The sequence below is a fragment of the Aythya fuligula genome, chromosome 22 (genome assembly GCF_009819795.1).
Source record: "Aythya fuligula isolate bAytFul2 chromosome 22, bAytFul2.pri, whole genome shotgun sequence".
Classification (NCBI taxonomy): Eukaryota; Metazoa; Chordata; class Aves; order Anseriformes; family Anatidae; genus Aythya; species Aythya fuligula.
This window is the reverse complement of record NC_045580.1, coordinates 4,534,257-4,556,725: the sequence shown is the minus strand read 5'-3', so window position 1 is coordinate 4,556,725 and position 22,469 is coordinate 4,534,257. Positions and strand designations below refer to the sequence as shown.

The window sequence follows — 22,469 nt, the reverse complement described above, 5'->3', positions numbered from 1 at the left end:
ATCATTCCTGGCCTTCAGACATGGCTCGTTCTCCTCTGGAAGCCAACCGAGGGCTTTGGATCCCCCAACGTGTGCTCTGCCGGCTGCACGAACAGCTTGAGAACGCCGTCCAGGAATAACCTTCCCCAACGACACGGCGAGGCAGCCAGCATTCGTACCGCAGCCCCAAACAGACCCGGGGAGCCAATTTGGGCAGCGGTGCCAAGTCTCCAGCACGTGTTGACATTGCAGGCCACGAGGTGCTCTCTTTTTCCATCTTCCAGTTCCTGCCAGGCCCGGTGTCAATAAAACCATCGTTTCCTGCCAGTTCTGAGCCGGCGCGGCGACGGCACCGCTCGCTACGAGGACGAGCGTAACCTTTAGTGGGCGAACAAACTTACAAGCACATAGCTGGGTCTTCTTTAAAATCCCATTCAATTCTTTAATGGACTCTGTTTATTTCCTTCTCTGCAACCGAGACATTTAATTGTGCTGAGGAAGTTGGTCAATAATTACAGCATCTCATGAATACCAGTTACAACGTCATAAATATACCCACACAGGCAATTACTGCTCTATGGAATTAGATCAGAGATTCCTTTCCATCTGCCTTGGTCGCTTAACTCGGACGATGCAGCGGCTGATGGATAACGTACCTAAACGGGAGGTCAACGGGAGAAATAGGCTTCTAATATTAAACAACCATATCTTCATAAAACTTTGTTTTATAACAAAATATCTTATTAAACACAACTTTTCCTATGCGTATCTATGTATATATCATACAGAAGTGTTGGCTTAAGAGTTCGGCTATAAGGCAGCAACTGCCTTTCGCTGCCCAAATGGAAAATACATCTTCAGTAAAGCTCTAGCTTATAAAAGCGTCATCTTATATTACACTGCCACCATCTCCCCGCTCGTTTTTTTTTTTTTTTTAGGGGTACACGGCTCCGCAGCTACGGGCTGCAGCCTCTATGCTACCTACGGCAGCTCTTGCTCCATCTCCTATTGCTCGTCTCAACGGTGCCAGGAAATTGATGGTTTTGGCTGGGGGATGAGGCACAATTAATTCATTGTCTTAAATCCTCCCTTTTTTTTTTTAAATCATTAGTGTGGATGCAGAACTACTCCCCCTCCCAACGGTCCCTACATCCTGAACCTGAAGGTTATGTGATAATGATTTATCCCCATTCTACCCCACCCCACAAACTAGGTAAAATATTAAGAGAAATACACAGCTCCGAGGCTATAAAGGAGCTCAGTGGCATGGACAAAAGCATCTCGGGAAAGAAAGTGCATGTGGGGACAGGAAGCATTTCAAAATCAAGGTCAGAAGTTCGAGTGTAACAGGAGCCCTCGCTGCACAGCTTCAGAAACTTTTTATGCAGTTCTTATAACTAGGCAACGTGAAAAGTCTTCGACTTGTCAGGATGACAGAGGAACGAGGGAGGACACAGTCGAGTGAAACGGCTGTCTGATTTACAAGAGATACCAAGGAGTGAGGGTTTCATCGCACGGGGAAGGGAATCTGCTCTGCAGCAGGAACAGGGGGCTAATTCAAGCAGCAGCACACAATGCCTATGAGGTGCATGTGGGGGAGGCTGACAGTGAACACCTGCTTTACAAGAAACGTGACTGGAGGTGCTTTTGGACTCACCGGCTAAGAAACTGATCCGAGTCAACACATTCTGCTAGTTTGGACCCTAAAGAGGGACCCCACAGCCAGGGGTCCCCAGGGAAAGTGCCAGGTTTCATTTCTGGTGCAACATCAACAAACAAACTTCAACTCTAGCCTTGCTCTCTCCCAGGAGAGCAATTTTAGCCATTCCACTTTCAGTACAAACTGGTGCAAGGTTAAGTGCTTACTGGAAGATCTTTCAGCATCGTGGGGATGTTTCCTAGCCAACTGGGGAAATGTGCCCTTCAACACCTTTCTGACCCGTTTTCCTAGAAGCTCCTCCAACGAAGCAATGCCAATCCACCACCTTCCAAAATTCACTTCCCAAACTACACGGCCGGGCTAGCTTTGCCTCCAGGCTGCCAGCGCCACAGGTTGCAGACACTACGTGCCATGGTTACAGAAAGCAAACCTCCTTCTCCACACTCAGAAGAGGATGGCAGGGATTTAAGGCATGCATTTGCAACAGAAATCATTTCTTTCTAACAGGGTCTCCTTCTTTCCCCCCACCCTGCACACTCATAGCAAGCAGCGGAGCTAAGTGGACATGCTGAATACCTGAGCTCTGATTCAAACCGAATACTGTTTTAGATCTTTTCAGGGAACTTGAGCGTGACAAAAAGGGTAAGAGACAGCACCCAGAAAGAAAATAAAATTCTTCAGCTTGCTCAAGCTGCAGTTGAATAGCTCGGCCAAAAAAAATTAAGTCTTCTTTTAGAAAAAAAGAAAAAATAAACAGGTCAAGTTCTGCACCGAGCTACCCTCACCCTTACGGGCCCTAGCATTCTTTAGCTTGAGCAACTGACCATTCATGCCAGATCACGAGTATACCGGAGCATCAAAGAAACCTTCAAGGTATTGCACACACTGAAACACACGCACGGAAGTCAATTGTCACCTCAAGGTCACCTGCAGTGGATGGCGGGCATGGTTCTCAGATCAGGGCGCTCTCTGGGCTAAGACATTACCTGCTATAGAAACACAACCAAACCTCAACCAACCGACTGAAATAAAAACCTTGCAAAAAACTCCTTAAATGCATGTGTGTGGGCGTGTGGGGCGCGTGCGTGCACACAGACGCACGCACAAGGTCAAAAGAGGCTATTTCATTCTGGGCTCCACGTAAATTTTATCCCCATCTCGGATGCCGTAGGAATGCAGCGCTCGTGAGCTGTATTTCATCTCCTCGGGACCGAAGGGAGCCTCCTGGTCCAAGTAGAAGAGCAGCATGTTGCTTGTTGACAGCTGCACCACAGTTTTTAAGTGCTTCTTCAATTCTGCCACAGTCTGATCGAGGCGGATCGACATCTCCTCTACTTTGTCCTGGAAGTGCACCTCCACCTTCACGCTGCTTTGCGGCCGAAGATCCACGACTGCCAAAGGCTCCAGCTTTCCATACTTCGTGACCAGCTCGTGATACCTGAGGAAAAAAAAAGAAGCCCAGAATTACGGGACAGTCCCTCATATATAGTCCCTCTGGTACTTCAGGGAGCTGTATTTTCATCACATGAAGCAACATTTGTCCCTGATTCAAGTCAGACAACCCAGACAGACATCCATTCGGAATAAATCTGGCTTGGCAGCGGTCTGTTTTCTCTTCAGCTAGCCTGACACTTCACAGAGCACACGGCATTTCTCAGGCAAGACGCTGAGCAGGAGAAAATACAAAGCAGAAAGCCCATCCAGTCCCGTGGCTTTGTCTCGCAGTCCCCAGGTGCACCGCAGCACCAAGCGAGACGCTCGAGTTGACTGGTCTCAGAATAATTCTTTAAGGAAAGCTTAACAGCAATGCTCTCTGCTGGGCTCCTACAGTTTCGGACACACCAACCGTGACTACAGTGGGATTGGCAAGGAAGAGAGGACACAAGACTCTGCATGTCCTGCTGCCGTGCAAATATTTCCCTAAGGGGTGCCATAACCAAGCGAGCGGTACCAGGACCTGTGGCTTCATGGCCTGACTTGATATTCAGAAATTCCTGCCATTTTCCATGAGGACACCTAGGTCCCAAATGTTTTACTCCACTGAGTAGAGGAACGAGAAGATTGCCAGATAAAGGGGAGCTGCTGCATGGTTTGGAAACTGATGGGGAAAAAATGGGGGACTTCTTGACAACTGGTCTTTTAAGAGTGCTCTGAAATGACGTGGGAATTTTACTGGCAGAGCTGCAATGGCTCCAAGGTCCAGCCCAAGGAGCCGTCCTCTGAATGGAAAGCCCCTCTCACCCTCCTGCTGCCTTCAGCAGTTAAAGCTCCCTTCGGGGATGCAGCATCTCTGCCTCCTGGCTGGGAAAAGGGCAGAAAGGCAACACAACCCACACTGTAATTGCAATGACAAAGAGCGAGAGCTGCAGAGAAAGGTAACGTTTCAGAGGCCCTCCACTACGTGCCGTACAGAAAGCTTTTTGTTCCCGACCCGAGCCTGAGCCGAATGTGATCGGTGCTGTGTCACTGCCCCTGTCAAGAGATGACAGGACCTGGCAGGACGGGCGACCCCAGGGAGTCCTGCTCGAGGCAGGAATGTTCCTGCAGAACAGCAGCCCCTCTGTCTGCCGGGGAGTGAGGTAAGGGCCTCGAGGCACTAGGATTTCCCTCGTCTCGCAGCCACAGCGAGCCTTCACCGGGGCTGAGTGTCCGAACGCAGGCTGCTGCCCTGCTCTCGCAGTCACCTGGCTGATAGGATCAGGCTGATTTAGGAGAGCCATCAGTGCCGAGAGGAGAAAATACTCCCTGTGCTTTACCTGCTGGCTATGCCCACAGTGAGCTGGCGTGTCACCGAGGGGAAGGATTTCACCACGGTGCTGCTTCTGCCACCTCCAGAAGGACGCAGCCAGCAGCAAACAGCCGACGGGAGATGGGGAAGGGAGCAAACCTCCCCTTGCTGCCCTCAGCCTGTTTTGGGACGTCCCTGAAACTCTCACCAGCTCCACACGTTGTGAACCGGCAACAATTTCTCACGTGCTGGCTGTAGTGCTGCTGCAATTCGTGTGTTACCTGAAGCAACAGCCACACGGCGAGGCAGGGACAGCGAGTGTGCAGGGCTGCAAGGACTCACTGCTGTCAGGGCTCTCAGTTCCCAACAATTCCCTGAAGCACAGGCTAAAAGCAAACGGGGCTGACGCTGGGGAGAACAGAGAGAGAGAGACAAACCTCCAGCGGGCTGAGAGGGAGAAGAATGGGCTACGATTACACAAACCTGTGCTGTAAATATGCAGAGGACCAGGCAACGTTGTCTGCTATTTTCTCCCACCGAGGAAAGGCAGAACAAGCTTTGCAGCCTGCTCCTTGTCCTCTAACTGCAGTCTGTGAAGAAAGTTGGGAGTCTGAAAGACTGGAACCCCTCAAATCAATAAGGACAAAGGCACGCTGCTCGTTTGGTTCCTCGTGCCCCGGTAACAGGCACCCTGGAGACTTCTGTAATCACCCTCGCAGCCTGACAGACGCTGGCTGCCAGAGAAGAGGATGCTGGAGAACCGAGCCTGACTAAAAGTGCCTCTGATATTCTGCAGATAAACAGCAGACCAGACACGCTGAGGACTCATTAAAAGCCCACAGACACAAAGACGTCACTCAAGAAGCCGGCCAATATCGGATTGTAGGCTCAGCACTCCTTCCTCACCCACGTCACCCAGAGAGAATTATTCCTGCTTATTTCACTCTTTTCCCCCCGACCCTTTGAGCTGTAGCCCACGAAAAGACACAGCCCGACCAGGGAGGCAGAGCACGCTGCGTGTTTGTCGCACGTTCTGCCTCGATAGATTTGAGGGGGCTGCTTCACTTACGTGTTTTCCAAGCACCACTGTGTCGCCTTCCTCCGCTTGAGGCAGCACTGCAATGCAGATGCCGTGCTCCCAGCAGCAACGTGCGTCTGCCCTGATTCGATTCTAATTACAAACCACCTTGAGGGACCACACTAGAGCTGGAGCAAAGCGGAGGGAGCTCGAGCACATGCAAAATCCCACTGCCAGCTTTCTGGTCCTGTTAGGGCTGCTGAGCACGGGGCCAGGAGCTGAACCCGGCCCTCGGCACTAGGGACACTCGCAGCCATCTGCAGCCTCATTAGAAAATACTCCGTAGTGGCACACAATTCCTCCAGAAGAGAATAACCCCCCTTCAGCGGCCGCACAAGTCTCTTGGATACGCTGCACAGTTGAAGGGATTCAGACAAAGAGGCCATTGACTGAGAAAAGGACACTAACAGGGCTTAAAGGTTAAGGAATCAAGAGGCAGAAGAAATTCTCCTGTACCTTACTGTAAGAGCACACGGCTTGTTGGTCAAGATCAGCCCAGCTTCGTGGGATGGGTGAGATGTTAGTGATTTCTTACCTGGCCGGAATATGTTAAGCACCCAGCTGTGTGTGGTACTGTGTGACTACACGGGCACACAGCCCGTCCTTCTCCACAATATATTGCTCCTGGACACACAAGGCAGCTGCCACTGCAATGCCTAGAGGCAAAAGCCCACAGCAACAAGCAGGCACACAATCTGAGCCTACCAGCTATGTATTTACCTTCCCTCTCCTCCTCAAATCCTTCCTTGCGAGCTCAGGGCAGCACAGCCATCCCACCAGGATCAAAGGGCTGCTTGCTCTTTAGTTTCTCTCCTGGTCTGGAACTGAAAATTCTGTGATTCTGTGAAAATACCTGCACAAGGTGCTGCTTTGCCTTCCCCCAGCTGCCTTTCCAAGTCACCCAGAGCCCTGTCTGCCAAAGAGCAGGACTCAGCTGCAGCCATTGGGCTCACCTGCCTGGCTCTTCTCTCCTTCTGGAGCCATGAACACCAAGACATAAAACAGTTTTCTTAGAAATAAGATGTTATGGAAAAGAATCCATTCCAGCAACAGTGCCACGAGCTCACAGTCCCTGCCTCCCCTTCCCCTCCCTTTCCCCAGCATTTTCTGCCTGTGCTGCTATCCCTTCCGACCGTTGTTTCATTTTTTTTCCGCTTCAAGAGCTTCTAAAATTACAAGCCAGAACTTGTCCTTAGAACAAGGCCCAGGAGGGCTCTCCAGCTGTCTTGTCTCCCTGACTACATTAGTACCCTGCGCCTCAGAACTGACCCCAGCACGCCTTCAGCAAATACTACAATTGCTGGACCTGTTAGTATTCCTACAGACCGCCGTGCCCTCAATTCCCCGTTCCAGCCTTCTGATGCCCTCACTGTCCTGGCAGGTCACATACACAGCTCTTCCGAAAAACAAGAGGCAGTTTTACCTGGGAGTTAAGCTAAGAGAAACACTGACTGACCGGTGTAAACACCAAACACATTCTGTTCACATCTTTACCTTCCCTACCCAGCCATACCTTTAAACTCCTGCTCCTCGCTTCATTCCTACCTCTGTCTGTCCCCTGCCAGCTCACACACACGCACCCACGCTCTTGTCCTGCCCTCTTTCTGTAAAGAAAGGGCTCTGAAGCTTCACTGTTCAAAAAGCACATGGGGATCCTAGGGCAAAAGGCACAAAAAGGCAGTGGCTTGACACTCCACGATCCTTCCTCAGCCCATTAAGAAGCAGTAAGTAGATGCTGGTTGCTGGTGCAGATACTGCCCGAACAGCAGCTGTCAAAGTTCATTAGTTTACAAAGATGAACAGGTCATTGGGCATACTTTTTGGCAAGGAAAAACCATCAGACGTGTGATTTGCAAGCTTCAAAGTGAGGGGACAGCTTCCCATTGCCAGCCTTATTCCACACACCAGATGGTCAAGAGAATTAGATGCCCTGGCCTGGCACCGGAGAGCATGATCTGAACTGGCTTTTGGGGACTCCCAAACACAGGTGGGTTATGAAGCTAGCCGCTGGGAGGCCAGGAAGTAATGAAGATCATGAAGTGAACAGTCATGTTGTGTAATGGCACTTGATGTGGACACTTTAAGACTGAATTTCACGCCAAAGTGATTCTACAAGTCATCAGACAACGCTCTAATGTCACGGCATTAACTAAAACAGAAGGAGGGCAAGACGGGAAGGGTGTGAGGGATGTTTTTGTCATGGACCAGCTAGCCCAGATTTCCCACATAACATCAACTGCTTGGTCACCTTCCCTTCTGCCTGACTGCTTTTTCTGCCCCGTTCTCCATTCCAAGACAACGAATTCGTACCTGAATGGGACTTCCTCCTCTGGGAACTCCATGTAATACCGGATAAAGAATCGCTCCGAGTCCTCTCGCTCCCCGTCTGCAACAATGCTCCCATTGAGCTTGACGATGGATGGCAACCTGCTTGCAGACACCGAGAAATACGGTCAGAAAGGAGGGAAACCCAGACAGGGTGACCAACAGGACAGTCTCCCCCAAAAGCTACGAGCTGCAATGTTATCACCAGGAGAATCCTGCCACGTAGCCTCGTCTCCCTCGAGAAGGAGAGAGGGTGAATGCCGTGCAGCTTCCAAGCACATTCAAAACCAAGCATTACCATTTCCATTTCACCACATGAATGTATGATGGGTATATGTGTGCATGACAGTCTAATCCTTCCCTGGGTAGTTGAGAGGTTAAGCTACAGATTTCCACTCCTCTCTTTCTTTCTAAAACAACAAAAACCAGCTCCTGTCTTTCTGAGTGGTGATTTCATACAAAAGCCCAGCTCCTAACAGCCTCTTCCTCCAATTAGGAGCTCCCAGCCACTCATTGTCACGAAACACGTCTTGGAGCAGAATAAACAAACAACAGACCTGGCTATTAGCAGCTTCCTGCGTTCCTCCGTGGTGTAGGACTGCAGCAAAGGAATTCCTAGTAATTTCACTTCCTCGAGCTTGGGAAAAGAATTTAACTTGTCGATGTCTTCCCAGCAATGCAGACCTGCTTGGAAGAGAAGATTTCCTTAAACACTCAGAGGTAATGAATTATGTATCCGAGACTATCAGACACAGACAAACAACGTATGTTACAAGCAATTGTCAACTGAAGTTTCTTTGAGAAGTCAGGTTTTCAGCGTGTCATGAGCAAAAAGACCTCCTTCATTTGCTTGCAAGATGCAGTGGTTTGAATTCTCTCGTGCTGCTGTACAAGTCTGGATAGATGATCTGTATGGGTGACTTGGGAGCTTAGCTTTTACACACCATCCAGCTTCATCCATACAGTAAAGAAAATACCAAAAAAAAGCCACTCCACCTTTTGGGTAAAAAAAAAACAAACAAAAAAAAACAAAAAACCACAGAGGTCTTGTTTAAGATAAACCTGTCAGAAAATGCTAAACTCATGCCCAAACTGTGCATCGCTGAGCAGCTCAGAAGCAGGAGCTCTTCTCAGAGCAGAAACAAAATTCTTATCAGCCACAGGGCTCTTGTAGGTGGGACAAAGCCACTGCAGAGAAACAGCCACATCTGAAGGAGAAACTGATGTCGCCAACAGGCAAAATTCCTCATCCCTTTGTGACCCTGTTCTGCTACAACGTCAGTAAAAAAAAAAGCATTATCATTAGCTCATTCCTGATCTCCACTAAGCTAAAAGGGTCTGCTAAGAGGTGCCAGTTTCAAGAGGGCATATCCTTTTGTGTTTCAGATGACAGAATTTTGGAGTGCTGCAGCTTTCTGTAAAAAAAAAAATGCACACACAGGCAGAAATAACAAATACTCAATCAGCATCTGTACCAATGTCCTTTATGCTATTTCAAGGAGTGAAGAATAACAAAAGGGAGGTGTCCAAAAGCACCTGCATGGATACTTGGTGCACTAACTTGTTTTGTAGCACATTCACATCCACTAACTTGCCATCTGATGTCTTTCTGATCACCATTAATTGTTTTCATTCAGTTGCTTGGGTTGCTTCCTTGGGTGCTGAGACAATTTTAAAAGGATCGCTGCTCAGGACCTCTCCATACTCAGCATTATTCTCTGCTTTGTTGTTTCTGGTCTCTACTCAACTTAACAGTTCCCTAACCACCAAAATGCAATGCAGAACCCCAGGTTCTTAAAGAACTGGCATCAAAATTGCAAAACTACTTATCATGGGAGCACTTGCTCCTCAGTGCCACGGTGCTTTCAAATCCAGCTTAACAAGCTTTTCTTCCTCTGGTTAGCTTTAAGCCTTTTTTATATGGATTCTTTGATGCTTACATTGCAGAGCACGCTAACAAAGTACTTTCTACCTAGGTGAACACTTAACTGTCAGTTGCACTGCATAGAAAGCTGCAGAGAACAAAAGGTGATGATGCATTAAGTACTTCTGAAGCAGAGCTTGTGGCGTACGTGCCACCTCACAAGTGCATCACAGCCCTGATGCAGCTTCCCCTGTCCGAGCACAGGCTGAGCTGCCCAATACACCGATTCCTTATTCTCCTTCTGGAGCATCAGTTGGAAAATCTCTGGGGCTGAAGTGTCAAGTCACCTCGAGCACAGCTTGTGGTGAGCTTCCAATAACTGAGCGTGGCTGACGGACAGCTTTGGCTGATGTATGCTTGGTCCTTATGTGTCACGTACCTACACGTGTGCTCATTTCACCCAAGATAAAACACAGATTGAACGGCAAATGGGATTCTCTCATCCACTGCACCATCGGGCACTTATTTATCATTCCTCCAGCCAGAATCTCCTGGGGCAGGGACAGGAAATGGAAGGAAACTACTAAGGAAAAAAGCTCTGTGCCAGCTCAGTTTGAATAACTACCAGTCCACCTTGCTCTGACTCATCGTTTAGGTAATGACTAACTACCAAAAGCAGCAGGTAAAGCCAACAGAAATGAGCAAGTGGATTTCTTGCCTGTTTTCCTTTCCTAACGCTGCATTCCTCAGGTCAGTGCACTTCAGTGCATCTGCCAGGGTAGACTGGGCCAAAGGTAACCGGGCTTTTTCATCTCAGCTCCAGCAACAGGCCCGTGCACTTCAGTCAGCACCGAGTGTGTTTTTCACCTACTTGTGAGGAAATATCCTGATCTGCCATCACTTCCACCGAGAACAACAGGCGTACCAGTTCCAGGCACTCACCCGATTTGTGCAAATTGATGGATCGCAAGTTGGGGAACAGCCTTGCTAGGGAATCTTCCGTCTCTTCAATGGTCGTGAGGTTGTTGTTAGCCAGAATAAGCGTGTCCAGTGACGGAAACATAATCCCCAATTTTCGAATTTCAGTCCAGTCTTGAAGATTATTGTCAGTTATGTGGAGTAATTTGAGAGACTGACAGCAAACCGGAGAACAAGACACTGTTTCATAGTCATTAAGGCACAGGAAGAGCTCCTCCAAGCTGCAAAGGGGAAGAAGGATCGTATCAGCACCTTAGCATCCCTTCTGAAATGATTATCATCTCAGGTAGAGGGATAAGCATGTGTGATTTTAACACACCTTTCTTTAACGGCTCCTACATGACCTGAAACCTCGGGGCAGAGAGGACCCCTCACCCCTCCAAATGGAGTATTTCACCTACATCTCTGCTCTGCTCCTATCCATAAGCTTCCTCCACAGATGAAAAACCTCTCTGCATGTCCTCCTGGCCCACCAAATACTTTTATTGGTATTACTTGTGTAACAGATGATTTGGGAGGCTGTTCCACATTTGTGGCCAACGAGCCACCAACCCAGCTCCATTAGTGACTGGTACCTACACCCAGTACTCACCACCTGATTTTCAAAGGTGCTTTCATACAATATAGATGATACTTTTTACCCACATGACTGGTTCTGCCAAAGGCTCCCATTCAAGAAAGAAAAAATAGGTCCCACTAACTTTTCAGACAACTAAACTGCCTCCCCTAATCCCAGTTAAGCATATGCTGGCCACGGGGGATGTGCTGCTGCCATCATCTCCCCTTACAAAGCTGTAAGAAGAGGAATCTGATATCAAACTAAAGCCACCGAGGACGTCTGGCAAAGCTGACTGCCATTGCTAAAGTGGACTGTGGCCAAACCACAGAAACGAACACATTTGCACAGCAAAGCACGATGAAATATTACTTGACAAGTGGCCAGACCCTCGGATTTCCATCCCATTCAAAAGCCATTAGCACAGGTATGCGCTGCGCCATTCATTCTGCAGCGACTCACAAGCAAGTGTCACCTCCTCCACTGTCAGCATCATTAGCAATCTCTCAACACCAGCCTTTAATTTTGGAGGAGAAGCCTTGGTGGGCTTTGCAGCACTGCACAAATTCAGCATTGATGACAGTGTAAAGTGTTCCCCTGGCCCGTTCCCAAGCTCCCAAAGAAATTCTGTTTTATTAGCCATCACGCTTGCTTCCTCACACCCCTCTCCAGGAGATTTGATGACACAGCCTCGACCTGCATGCAGTGAGTGCCCCTTTCCAGGCCCAGCTCCCTGTGCTTACTCTGGTAATTCCTGCAGGATCGTGTGGACTGTTTCCCACGAAGCTTTGCTGTTGTTGAGCACAAGCTTGCGAACGCCAGCGAAAGACCCAGCACACCTTCTCTCTAGAACGGACAAACTGAGAGGGTTGGAACTCAAGTTTAGAAACTCCAAGTGGGGGACGTTGGACACAATTTTACTGACCTAAATGGGGAGGGAAGAAAAAAAAAAAAAAAAAAAAAAAAGAGAAAGAAAGAAATTCATATCAGGCAGTAATTGGACCTCGAGCAATAATGTCCCATCTCCAAAAGGGGGCCCTCTGGAGTGACCAAGGAAATTATATGGGGGTTGCAATAAGGCTTTTGGATAACTACCTGTAAATCATACTCCAGCTATTCACTGATCTAAATGGATTGGTTAATTGTTCATTCGCCTCAGCAGTTCATTTAATTACACTCTCGGAGCAGCTTGATAAGAGAAAGCAAGTCTCTTGGGAGCGGCCATAAAACCCACCTGGGCACCACGCTGGAGCAGCCCCACACTGCAGGAGCCAGCAGCTCAGGGAGCTGCCGCACCCCTCTTTTGGCAGGGGGGGGCCACGGGCACATCCCTTGAGTTTGTGGCTGTCGCTGATCACTTTTCCACTTCCCACTCACCTTTCCACTGCTCCCCACCAGCCCCAGCCCTCGCTGTTTTGCCCACCGTGAGGGCCAGGCAGAAGCTCATCCTACACACACGATGAGTTCCTTAGTTGATCCCATTACCCTGAAAACAGCAGCTTTCCTACAATCAATCCAAACGTTAGGTACCAATGCTTGGGGCTACTTTCTGTGTACCTGAGGGCACGGGAGCAGACAGGGAAGGAAGAAAGATGCAGAAAAGGAAAAACCAGAGGCAACGAGGTACGGAGGTGGAGTGCAGGAAACATAATGGATCGTGTGATAGGGGCAGGTGCTGACCTAGATACCGCCAATACCCAGAAAGATACCAGAAGAGGTTATTTAAATGATCAATTTGTGGCCACCTAAAAATGATTCAGTGACCAGAACGGCCAGGCAGCACCAATTTGCAAAGAACACATCACGTCAATCTAATTTTCCTCCTCGGCTGGGTAACTGATTCACTGACAAGTCACCTAATGGAACGACAGCGCCTGCTGCCCTCTGCATGCCCGTCACATAGGCAAACTGAGGACTTACAGCCCCTGGAATATCACTCTCAGTTACGAGTTCAATACAGAACCAGCAGACATACCGAGGGCATTTTCTAGCAGAATGCTGCTCGTTATCTTGTCGATTGGCAAAAGAATTGAACGGTGGGTGTTTTTGTAATCCGTGGATGATGCTAAGGTGGGAGAGCTGATGTCACGTTGCAGTGCAAGAGCAGAGGCCAAAGCAAAGCCACCTGAATGCCAAAAGATGGAAGTGCAGTTCAAGGACAGCCTGAGCTGGGAAAGGGCATTCAGTGAGAAAATACTTAGGGGTCACAAAATGCTTGGCTGGAGAGCTCCACTCCACAGAGAGATTGGGATGGGAGGAGATTTGGGAAGACCGTGACACACAGGCATACAATAGGGCCCAGTTGCTAGCAGAGGATAATTGTCTCTTGCAAAGCCTTAATTCATGCATTACGTATGTGATGCTGGAGGCAAACACCCTGCCTCCCTTTGCACTAACGAAGCCTCAGCTCAGGTGAGGTCATGCTTTGGGCTCTATGCTTTAATAACAGAGTAGACAAACTGGAAGGACATCACAGCAAGAAAAACAATGCGGGATTTAGAAAGAAATGGCCTGCAAACAAAGGAAGGACTAAGTGGATTTTTTTCAGTGTTATACTAAAATTGGAAAAGGAGACAGGAAAGCGTTAATACCCTCTGTGGGTATAAAAGGCTGTCGTGAAGGGAACAGCATCAAACGCTCCTCCGTGTCTGCTGAGCACAGGGCAGCGAGCAATTCCCTTAATTTGCAGCATGGGAGACTTAAGTTACCTGGTTTGGACTAAGAAGTTATTAGCTAAGCATGGGAACAGGCTACCTGGGGGTCTGGAATCCCCATCACCAGCAGTTTTTAAGAGCCACCTAGATATTTATCTGCTGGAGACAGGCTAAGAAAACCTAATCCCGTCTCAGAGGAAGGGGCCAAAGCATAAGGAAAACCTTTCATTTCCTGCTTTTCTGCAGTTCGTGCAGAAGCCAGCACCTTGTGCTGTCCAGGGGCAGCCTAAAGAGTGAACAAACAGCAGGGTGCGAGGCATGCAGGTTGTGTGTGACCCCAGCTGCTCACCACACCAAGGGGAAGAGGCAGAACAGGGAGCAGGGAAGCAGCACCTCATCGCTGTGGGAGGCTTTTTGGGGTCACAGTGAAACAAGTCAGGAGGCACCAGCCTTATCACACAGCCTCACCTCACTGCCTGGAGTTTTGGCACAAGGTAATAAGGACAAAACTGTTACAGAGTGCCTGAAGGAGGGCAGCAAAGGTGGTGAGGGGCCTAGAGGGCAAGGTGAGCAGCTGAATTCCCTTGGGTTGTTCAGCCCAGAGCAGAGCAAGCCGAGGGAAGGCCTCATGGCAGGGCAGCCTCTGTGTCAGAGCAGCAACATTTCTGCAGACACTGTTTGCTACACATTTAAAGACACAGGAGCTTAACAGGACAGAAACTCGTGACACTTTTTACATTGTTCATCCTTTCTTTTTCCCCGTTTCTCATTTTTTCTATTGTCCTTTTTTCTATTTTTTCTTTTTTTTTTTTTTTTTCCTATTCTTTAAGGGATAAACACTGACACAGAAGCAGAACGTAAGTCAGTAAGGAACAACAACAGACTGTGATTATTTTACTCAGGTTACACTGCATTTATCAAGCATATTCCAGCCAAGCACTTCCGAGAATTTTACAGTAGCATTTAGCATTAATTAATGAGGCTTCATAAATGTCCTTTGATATAAATATTATTAAACCTGTTCTGCAGATGCCAAAGCAAAAGAGGAGAGAGAATAAATAAATACCTTGCCCAGCATCACAGAATCAGTGGCAAAGCTGGAAACCAACTCCCATTCCTCAGACTTCCTTGGTTCTTACTCTGTTAAAAACCCGCACCGCTCATTAACCTCTTGACTTTTGAAATGCCAGCTCCAGTGCTTTGCACGATAAAATATATATATTTGTCACCCACAGGCCAAGATCATAAGTCATGAGGCAAATGGAGTCAAGTGCTCAAACGGATTAAATTCATCAAGTTTATGTCTCTGTAGTTGTCAAAGTAAATAAGCATCATCTTCATAGATGATAGAAAGAACTCACAAAATAAACAGAAATTTAACTCCTTTATATGAATGAAGTACTCCTGTGACCTGTGATGCATTTGCTGTCATGACAGTAGTCATCAAAGCAATTCAGACAGACGCACAAGTCACCATTTTACCTCATGCCAGTCTTCCAGTTTATTGTCAGAAAGATCTAGTTCGGACACATGAGCACAGAAGGCGGCGATTTCGTTCTCATCTCCTGCACAGGTGATGCCACAGCTGTTCAGTACTAGCACGCTTGGAAGGTTGAGACGGTCTGAAAGAGAGTAGATGAAAAGATGCCCTGTGGTCAGCATCACAACCAACACCTTCGTCTCAACCAGTGCAATCGAGAAAAGTGTGAAATTCAGCAAACAAAAGGATCTACCAGAAATTCCACAATTTATATACATTTAAGAGAAACTGGGATAAATACAGACAAGTGACCAACATAAACCAGGAAGCCTTCCTGCATCTCAACATGCCATACCACCAGCACTGATGCTCTTCAGTTACTACACGTATTTCTGTCTGCAGCAGAGCAGCAGGGACAGGCCAGTCCTTTGTAGTTTACAGTCAGCCTCGTATCAGTTCTCGCCAGAACTTATGCTCTTCCTCAGGCACCTGCTGCTGCAGATAGGATACAGAACTAGCCTGACTGTTAGCTGCACAGAGCCAGACTTCCTTATCTTCCTGTACTTAGCCCACTTCGGGCAAGGATATATTTAAGCAGTTCTTTTCTAAGCTCTTCCTTTTCAGCTATCTAGAAGAGCCTGAAAAAGCTTAGGTCTCTGCTCTGCCCTTCACGTTTCTGTTTCAGTTTCGCTTTAGTCTCTCCTCATGCAGGTAAACATGCTTAGAGTTATTCCGCAGACAAGGACTTAGAGCACAGTCACGGCTTGATTCGCTAAGGCCAAACCATGACAAACTAAAAAGGTATGGATTTGTCACAGGAAACCATGTCAACCCCAGAAATCCAAATTCAGGCAATGCAAGCCATCAGGCTTACTCTCACATACAATACAGCTCTCTCATCTCTGTTGAGGATCAAAATCTGCTAAAATTCAGCAACAAGCTTTCCCCTAAAGACGGCCCTTTTTCTCTCCTTTTAATGCTTGACAGTGATACGAACAGAAAGGGATTCTATCAGCAGGCAATAATTGGAGTGATCTGAGTTTTCTGTTTCATTTTGCTCAGTAGCATTAGGCTTTTTTAAAAGAGAGTGTTGGACTTTGGGACCTAGTTGTGATATACTTGCAGGTCACATCTCCATCACAATTTAAGACTTACAAACAAGTGCTTTGTTTTCCCCATCTAAACAACCCAGATAGGTGTATCCCGGCACACAGGACAGAGGGCCCTGGCTGCATATTCCATCAGGCAGATTCTCTGTTTGTGTTAATTTTGAGTGACATGCTGTACGTTTTATCCTCAGCTGAACTCAGGCCCCTTTTTCTCCTCTGTCAAACTCAGTTACTGCACATTTCACCCAGCTAACTTCCACGGCTATTTTCCCCTCTGGGGCTGGTTATGATACAAATTGACCTGACGGAAAATTAAACTAGACTCACAGCAAGAGGTTAAACAAAGAAGCGGCAGGTTGGTGGGACAAATGGGCATCTCAGAGTCATCTGTACAGAGAACCAAATGCTAACATCAGAGCTGGAGGGAAGACTAAAGGGTGTCAAACTGATCCAGTTCAAAGAACGTGAAGTAGCAACATAGATTCTGCAGCCTAGAAGGCTGAAGGACGTACATGAGCAGCACAGCACTTGAGACACACATCCGTCTGAAAATGCCTTCAGGCAGTAAGGTCAGAAGCAAAGGGGAGAGAGGATTTCTCCACTAGATCAGCAAAAGCAGTCGCAGAGATAAGTTGATGCCTTGAGAAGCGAGCCAAAGCAAACCACAGATTCACTTGAGCCACTTGTCACAAAAAAAAGTCCTGGAGATTCTGCAGCTCATCACTTGGCTCGACATAAAATCCAGTCCCGTGTGCATTGGATTCCCTCTGTACCTACAGACATCAATGCAAGCTGATGGCACTGCTGTGTGATACTACCAGCATATGGAGTAACCTCACATTTGGATCAAGTTTTTTGCATTTGTTAAGCCATCTCTGCCAAAATGCACGTTGCTACAGCTGCTAATAAAGCAGTTAATATCACTAGGCTGAAAAAAATCAGCAGCAGGGACAGCCTAGCCCTCAAAACTTGGTGCTGCACAAGGTCTTGTTTCCATTTTTCATCAAAAAGATTCTGATTCTGCTGTGCTGACAAGGAAGGCAGTACAGGCACCAGATCCACTTTCTGTCTTTGTTAGAATACAGTCTCTCAGCTCTCTTGTAACGAACTCTTTATAATACAGCGTGATGTTTCCTTTTTCTGTGCAATTCAGGGCAATTCTTTCAACATAAGCAACAGCAACTGTGAAACAGATCCCACCTGAAACCCCACAGGCTCCTACCTTTCATAGGTGAACCCTGCGGAGTTGCGGGGACATGCACCCCCATCCCAGGACCACGACGATAAGGGAAGTTCTCAGGGCTGTATTTCTCACAAAGCACTTGCATGAAACTCCTTCCGCTGGGCTGGTCCATGCTCCTTTCTTGGACTTCTAGTTAAGAGAGAAAACAGTGCACACAAACAGTCAGCAGCTGGTCATCACCTCATTCTTCTCACCTGCAGGTTAGTCTAACAGGTCTCAAATTTAAGATGACAGTGATATGTTACTTGTGGGGGGAGAAAAAAAAAAAAAAAAAAGAGAAAGAAAATAAATAGATTTAAAAAAAAAAAAACACAAATAACAATAGACTCCAAGCTGCAAAAGATTTTACTTCTGTGTCTCGCAAGAGGACTGTGAGATTTTCGTATGTATATTCTCAGCCACACTTGTAGGGTGGCAAGGATGGGGAAAGAGCAAAGAGCTGTTTATGATCAAGTAAGAGGTTGCTTGGAGGGGTATTTTCATCCCATCACTTCCCTACTCTCTCACTCAGGACCATTAGGCAAGATCAGTTTTGGGGATCCTAATCGCTGCGTGCTCAAGTTATGGCTTGATCTTTACACCCTGATGTAAAACAACTCTTTTGTCACTAATACTTAGCCACAGTCATTTGCTCTGACAGATTACAATGCACCCTGATTACACCTGAGTGATACAGAGAGGCCTCAGCCCAGAGCTGCCTGCCTTCCAGCTAGGCAGACAAAACGAAGGTGATGGCTTCAGCCGTAGCTTTTTGGATGGGGGAAAAAAAGGGAAGACAAGAAGGATCCACAGCACCCTACTCGTTTATAAAGATACTATGTAAAGCAACTTATGGTTTGTTTTTTAAAATCAGGCCAGTGCAGTAAACAGCCCGGAGCTCAGCAGCCTCTGCTAGCAAGACTTCCATCAGCTGGCCCGCGGGGCGTCATGGAAGCACTCGAGTTTGAGAGTAAAATCACCGAGGATCTCTTAGGGCTCTCGTCCTTACTGACAGCAATGCCTCATGCAAACCAAGTCCTGGCCTGAAAAGCAGCAGCAGCAGCGCTTCTCCTCCGATATTTGCCCAGAACTGCAGCTCTTCCACCCTGCTTGCAAACCTGGGCTTCTAATTCGACCCACAGCAGCTGCATCACACGGGGCACATCACTGGGCCAGTCCAAGGAATAAGTTTTGCCAATTTGGTTTTGCAGCTGCTGAATGGATCTTGAAGAAAAAGATGTCCAACAGCACAGGGCAGAAACTCGCAGGGAACAACTGTGGGTTTCCAACAACAAATACTCAGAGCAATGTTTGCACTAAGTACTGCACAACTTCATTGTGAGAACACCAGCAAAACCCAGCTCACGTAGGTACGGACATCAACCTGTACCCGCAGGACACCTGCCAGAAACCCTCACCTTTTGTTCATGGGGGACGCCACATCTACGTTGGAAATGACGTTGGTAACCAACACTGGATTGCAATTTCTGTCTTTTACAACTTTCCCTTACATTTATTACTGGCAACAGCACGTATAAAATCTTAAAACAAAGAAGTTTTAGCTAGCATTCAGGCTCCCCTTGCTGAGACTCACCTGCTTAACCAGCTCTACTTCACTTCTTCCTGATCAGACTATGTAAAATTCCCCCATCACAAAAGACTTTGATATAACAAGAAGCAAGCTGACAGACCCCTGTTATAATTTTTTACCTGATATACATAGCTCACATGCTACAAACACAGCCTGAAAGAATTCGGCTTGCTAATCTAAAAGAAGCACACCTTTTTTTAGCCCTCAGCAACTTGGCCAACTCACAGCTCGGCCTCAGCTTGCTGGCCAATATGCAGCTACAACTGAAAATGAAATCCTGAAAGCACAGTTTGTGTCAGGAGCAAGGTATTTAACTCCACGCCACACCATTCGGCATGTGGCAGGCACAATTTGCACGGCCAGCCAAGGCTTTAGGCTGACAGATCCTCAATCCAGAGCAGCTTTGGAGCTCAGTATCGTAGGACAGACAGCTGCTGCTTTCTAAACGCACACGCAGCCCTCCTGGGCCCAAAAATCACAGAACTCCCCCATGCACAAAGCTTTCTGTCCTTCACGCAGCTCTTCTACCTCCTCCATTCCTGCTTATCTGCTGAGCAAACATCCCTCTGGGAATTCCACACGATAAAGTCACTCTGACATCAAACTAGGGAAAAAAAAATAAAATCACATTTTCAGCTGCAATATGAGAATACTCCAGAACTGAAACAAACCTCAAACAGACACGTTTAGCACCTTTGAATTACAGAAGTTGTCTTCTTCAAGCTTTTTCGCAAGCCAATGCCATTGCCAGGGGACGATAACGTCAGGGGCAGTTCTCTACTAGCTACGTTGTCAGATTTCGTACTGACCATAATAACCCATCACACGTGGCTTCTCTGAATCACCACCATTACTTCGGGGCAAAGAACACGCCAGGAAAGCGTCACGCATTCCCCAAGAATGCTGCCTGCACGAGAGCAGAGCAGTGTAATTTGCAAGGTGCCCATTCCCGAGCGTTGTCCTACTGATGGCGCAAGAACAGCTCCTACCCTAAAATAACTCTGGGTTCTCTAAGTGACAGCAGAGACTGCAGGAGACGTCCTCAGTCTCTGAAAGATGTTGACAAGGAGTCTTTGTTGGCTGTATCTAAGCTCAGCTGGAAGGCTGTGGCCCCAGTGACACTGCCAAGCACCTGCAAAGAGGAGCTTGCAGCTGGTGGAGATCCGAGGGACACCCACCGGGCTGCTGCAACCGGGGGGTGAAGAGAAAGGAGAAGAGAAAGGAGGGCACAGCGATGACACCAGAAATATTTCGGAGGCAGGGCTGGGAGGCAACCAGGAGCACAAGAGCCCCTGGAAGAGAACGACAACGTTAATGGCAGCGTCCAGAGCCATGCAGGAGCTGGGTTGCGGGCTCCGGAGCCACCTGGGAGTTGGGTTTGTGGGCTCCGGAGCCACCTGAACGCCTTGGGAGCGGGTTTGTGGCCGAGAACAGAAACATTTGGAGGAACCAGCACGGGCTGAGGGCTGCCAGGTGGGAGACGCAGCACGGGGAGCGCTCCTGCAGCACAAACACCCCCAGCAGGCAGCCCCCGGCTCGGTTTCAGCCCAAGCCACCACCCCAGAGGCTGTCTGTGAGGCGCTGCGGGACGGGGTCGGCCTCAGGCCGGCGGGGCTGGGGGGCTGCTGGGCCCCAAAACTGCCAGAAACCGCCCCAAAACCAGCCTCGGGCCCTGCAGCCCCACAGCAAGCCAAGCCTGGGGGCAAGGACCTCACAGGGGGGCTCACCCCGGCCTCCTCCTCCTCCTCTTCATCCCCCCCCTTCCTCCTCCTCCTCCTCCTCCTCCTCCTCATCTTCCTCCCCCCCCCCCCCGGCCCCGCTCACCCAGGCCCCGGCCGCGTCCCGCATCGACCCGGAAGGAGCTCGGCGGTAGCCAAACATCACGTGACGCCGCTTCCCCCCCCCCCGGCACGTGACACCGGCCGGCCGCCGTTGCCATGGCAACGGGGATGCCCGGCCCCGCCGCGCGCGCGGCCTGGTTGGTGTGTGGGGCGCGGTGCTGGTGGCATATAAATATATATAAGCATAAACACAACACAGAGACCAGGGTATAAACGTAAATCACATCCCAGGGTGTAAATAAGAACCACATCCCAGTGTATAAAACATAAACCGTATTCCAGTGCACAAACACGAAGTGTGTCCCGGTGTGTAAAACATGAACCACGTCCCAATTCACAAAACTCAAACCATATCCCAGTGCATAAACACAAACTGTGTCCCAGTGCATAAAATACAAACCATGTCCCAGTGCAGAAAACACAAACCACACCCCACTGCATAAACACAAACCATATCCTAATACATAAACACAAACTGTATCCCGGTGCATAAAACACAAAGCATAGGGTAACGTGTATCCTATGTGCATGACATCACTTTCACAAACAGCCTGGGCATGTCCTACATGCCCTTGCCAGAAACATGCAGTCCCACATGACCAGTTTGCCTGTTTCTCTCCTTTTTTATCCCTTGTGTGGGTCCTGGTCAAGGCATGACAGTAAATCTGGTGAAGGAAGGCCACAGTGGAGAACTCTGCCTGGCAGTACACGCCTCCCTGGCTTCCCACCTTGTCCTCACTAGGGTTACAAGGAAGGTCAGAAATGCCTGAAAGTCCTGCTGCAGGCAGGGACGTTCCCAGCTGCTAGCCCTGCCCAAGCTCTCTCACCACGGGCACTGCCCTGTCCTGCTGTCCTGTGCCTTACTACCCGGATTTACCCATGCTCTGCCACCCGGCTGAGTGCAGCAGCAGAAAAAAGAAAAAAAGAAAAAAAAAGAAAAAAAAAAAAAAAAAAAAGGAAAAAAAAAGAAAAAGAAAAAAAAAAAAAAAAAAAAATGAAAAAGAAGAGCGTGCTCAGCATCAGCCCCAGTGGTTGACAGCCTGGGTTAAGTCCTGCCCTGTTGTGCATCTCCTGTCCCATTCAGGCCAATGCCATAGACTTGCATCCACAAGTTTATGGTCAGGAGACTAAAGCACGCATCTGACAACTCATGCTAGGCCAAGGAGGCAATTCTTCTGGGGCATCTGGAGCTAACCCAGTTCACCTGAGGAAGCCTCAACAGCAAATACTCACCCTGAGAAGCAAAGCAAGCCTTGGGCAGACCACTGGCAGAGTTAGAGCCATCAGCACATTATCTAAGCACCAACTGCAAAGTTAAAAGCTGCATTAAGGCAAATGAGAAGTGCCCCAGCCTATTACCATTCCTGAAATTCAGCTTTTTTGTCTCCTTTTCTCTGTTTCCCC

The 22,469-nt window shown here is 48.3% G+C and overlaps 1 protein-coding gene across 1 annotated transcript; it reads right to left on the bottom strand.

Annotated features, from left to right (window-relative positions):
* Positions 1-397: 397 nt before the first annotated feature.
* Positions 398-21,097, bottom strand: TBCEL (tubulin folding cofactor E like). The gene is made up of 8 exons (XM_032201805.1): positions 21,049-21,097; positions 17,634-17,783; positions 15,305-15,444; positions 11,912-12,093; positions 10,577-10,833; positions 8,328-8,454; positions 7,756-7,872; positions 398-3,077 (listed from the first exon to the last, which is right to left on the bottom strand). The coding sequence occupies exons 2-8, from the start codon at positions 17,764-17,766 to the stop codon at positions 2,759-2,761; spliced, it is 1,275 nt and encodes a 424-aa protein (XP_032057696.1). The 5' UTR covers positions 17,767-17,783; positions 21,049-21,097; the 3' UTR covers positions 398-2,758.
* Between the last annotated feature and the right edge of the window lie 1,372 nt (positions 21,098-22,469).

Coding starts and splice junctions, on each gene's coding strand:
- TBCEL (XM_032201805.1), bottom strand. CDS start 17,766: ATGGACCAGCCCAGCGGAAGGAGTTTCATGCAAGTGCTTTGTGAGAAA. Junction 7,873..8,327: donor AGGAAGCTGCTAATAGCCAG/GTCTGTTGTTTG, acceptor GTCTGCAAGCAG/GTTGCCATCCATCGTCAAGC. Junction 3,078..7,755: donor GAGGAGGAAGTCCCATTCAG/GTACGAATTCGT, acceptor TTTTTTCCTCAG/GTATCACGAGCTGGTCACGA.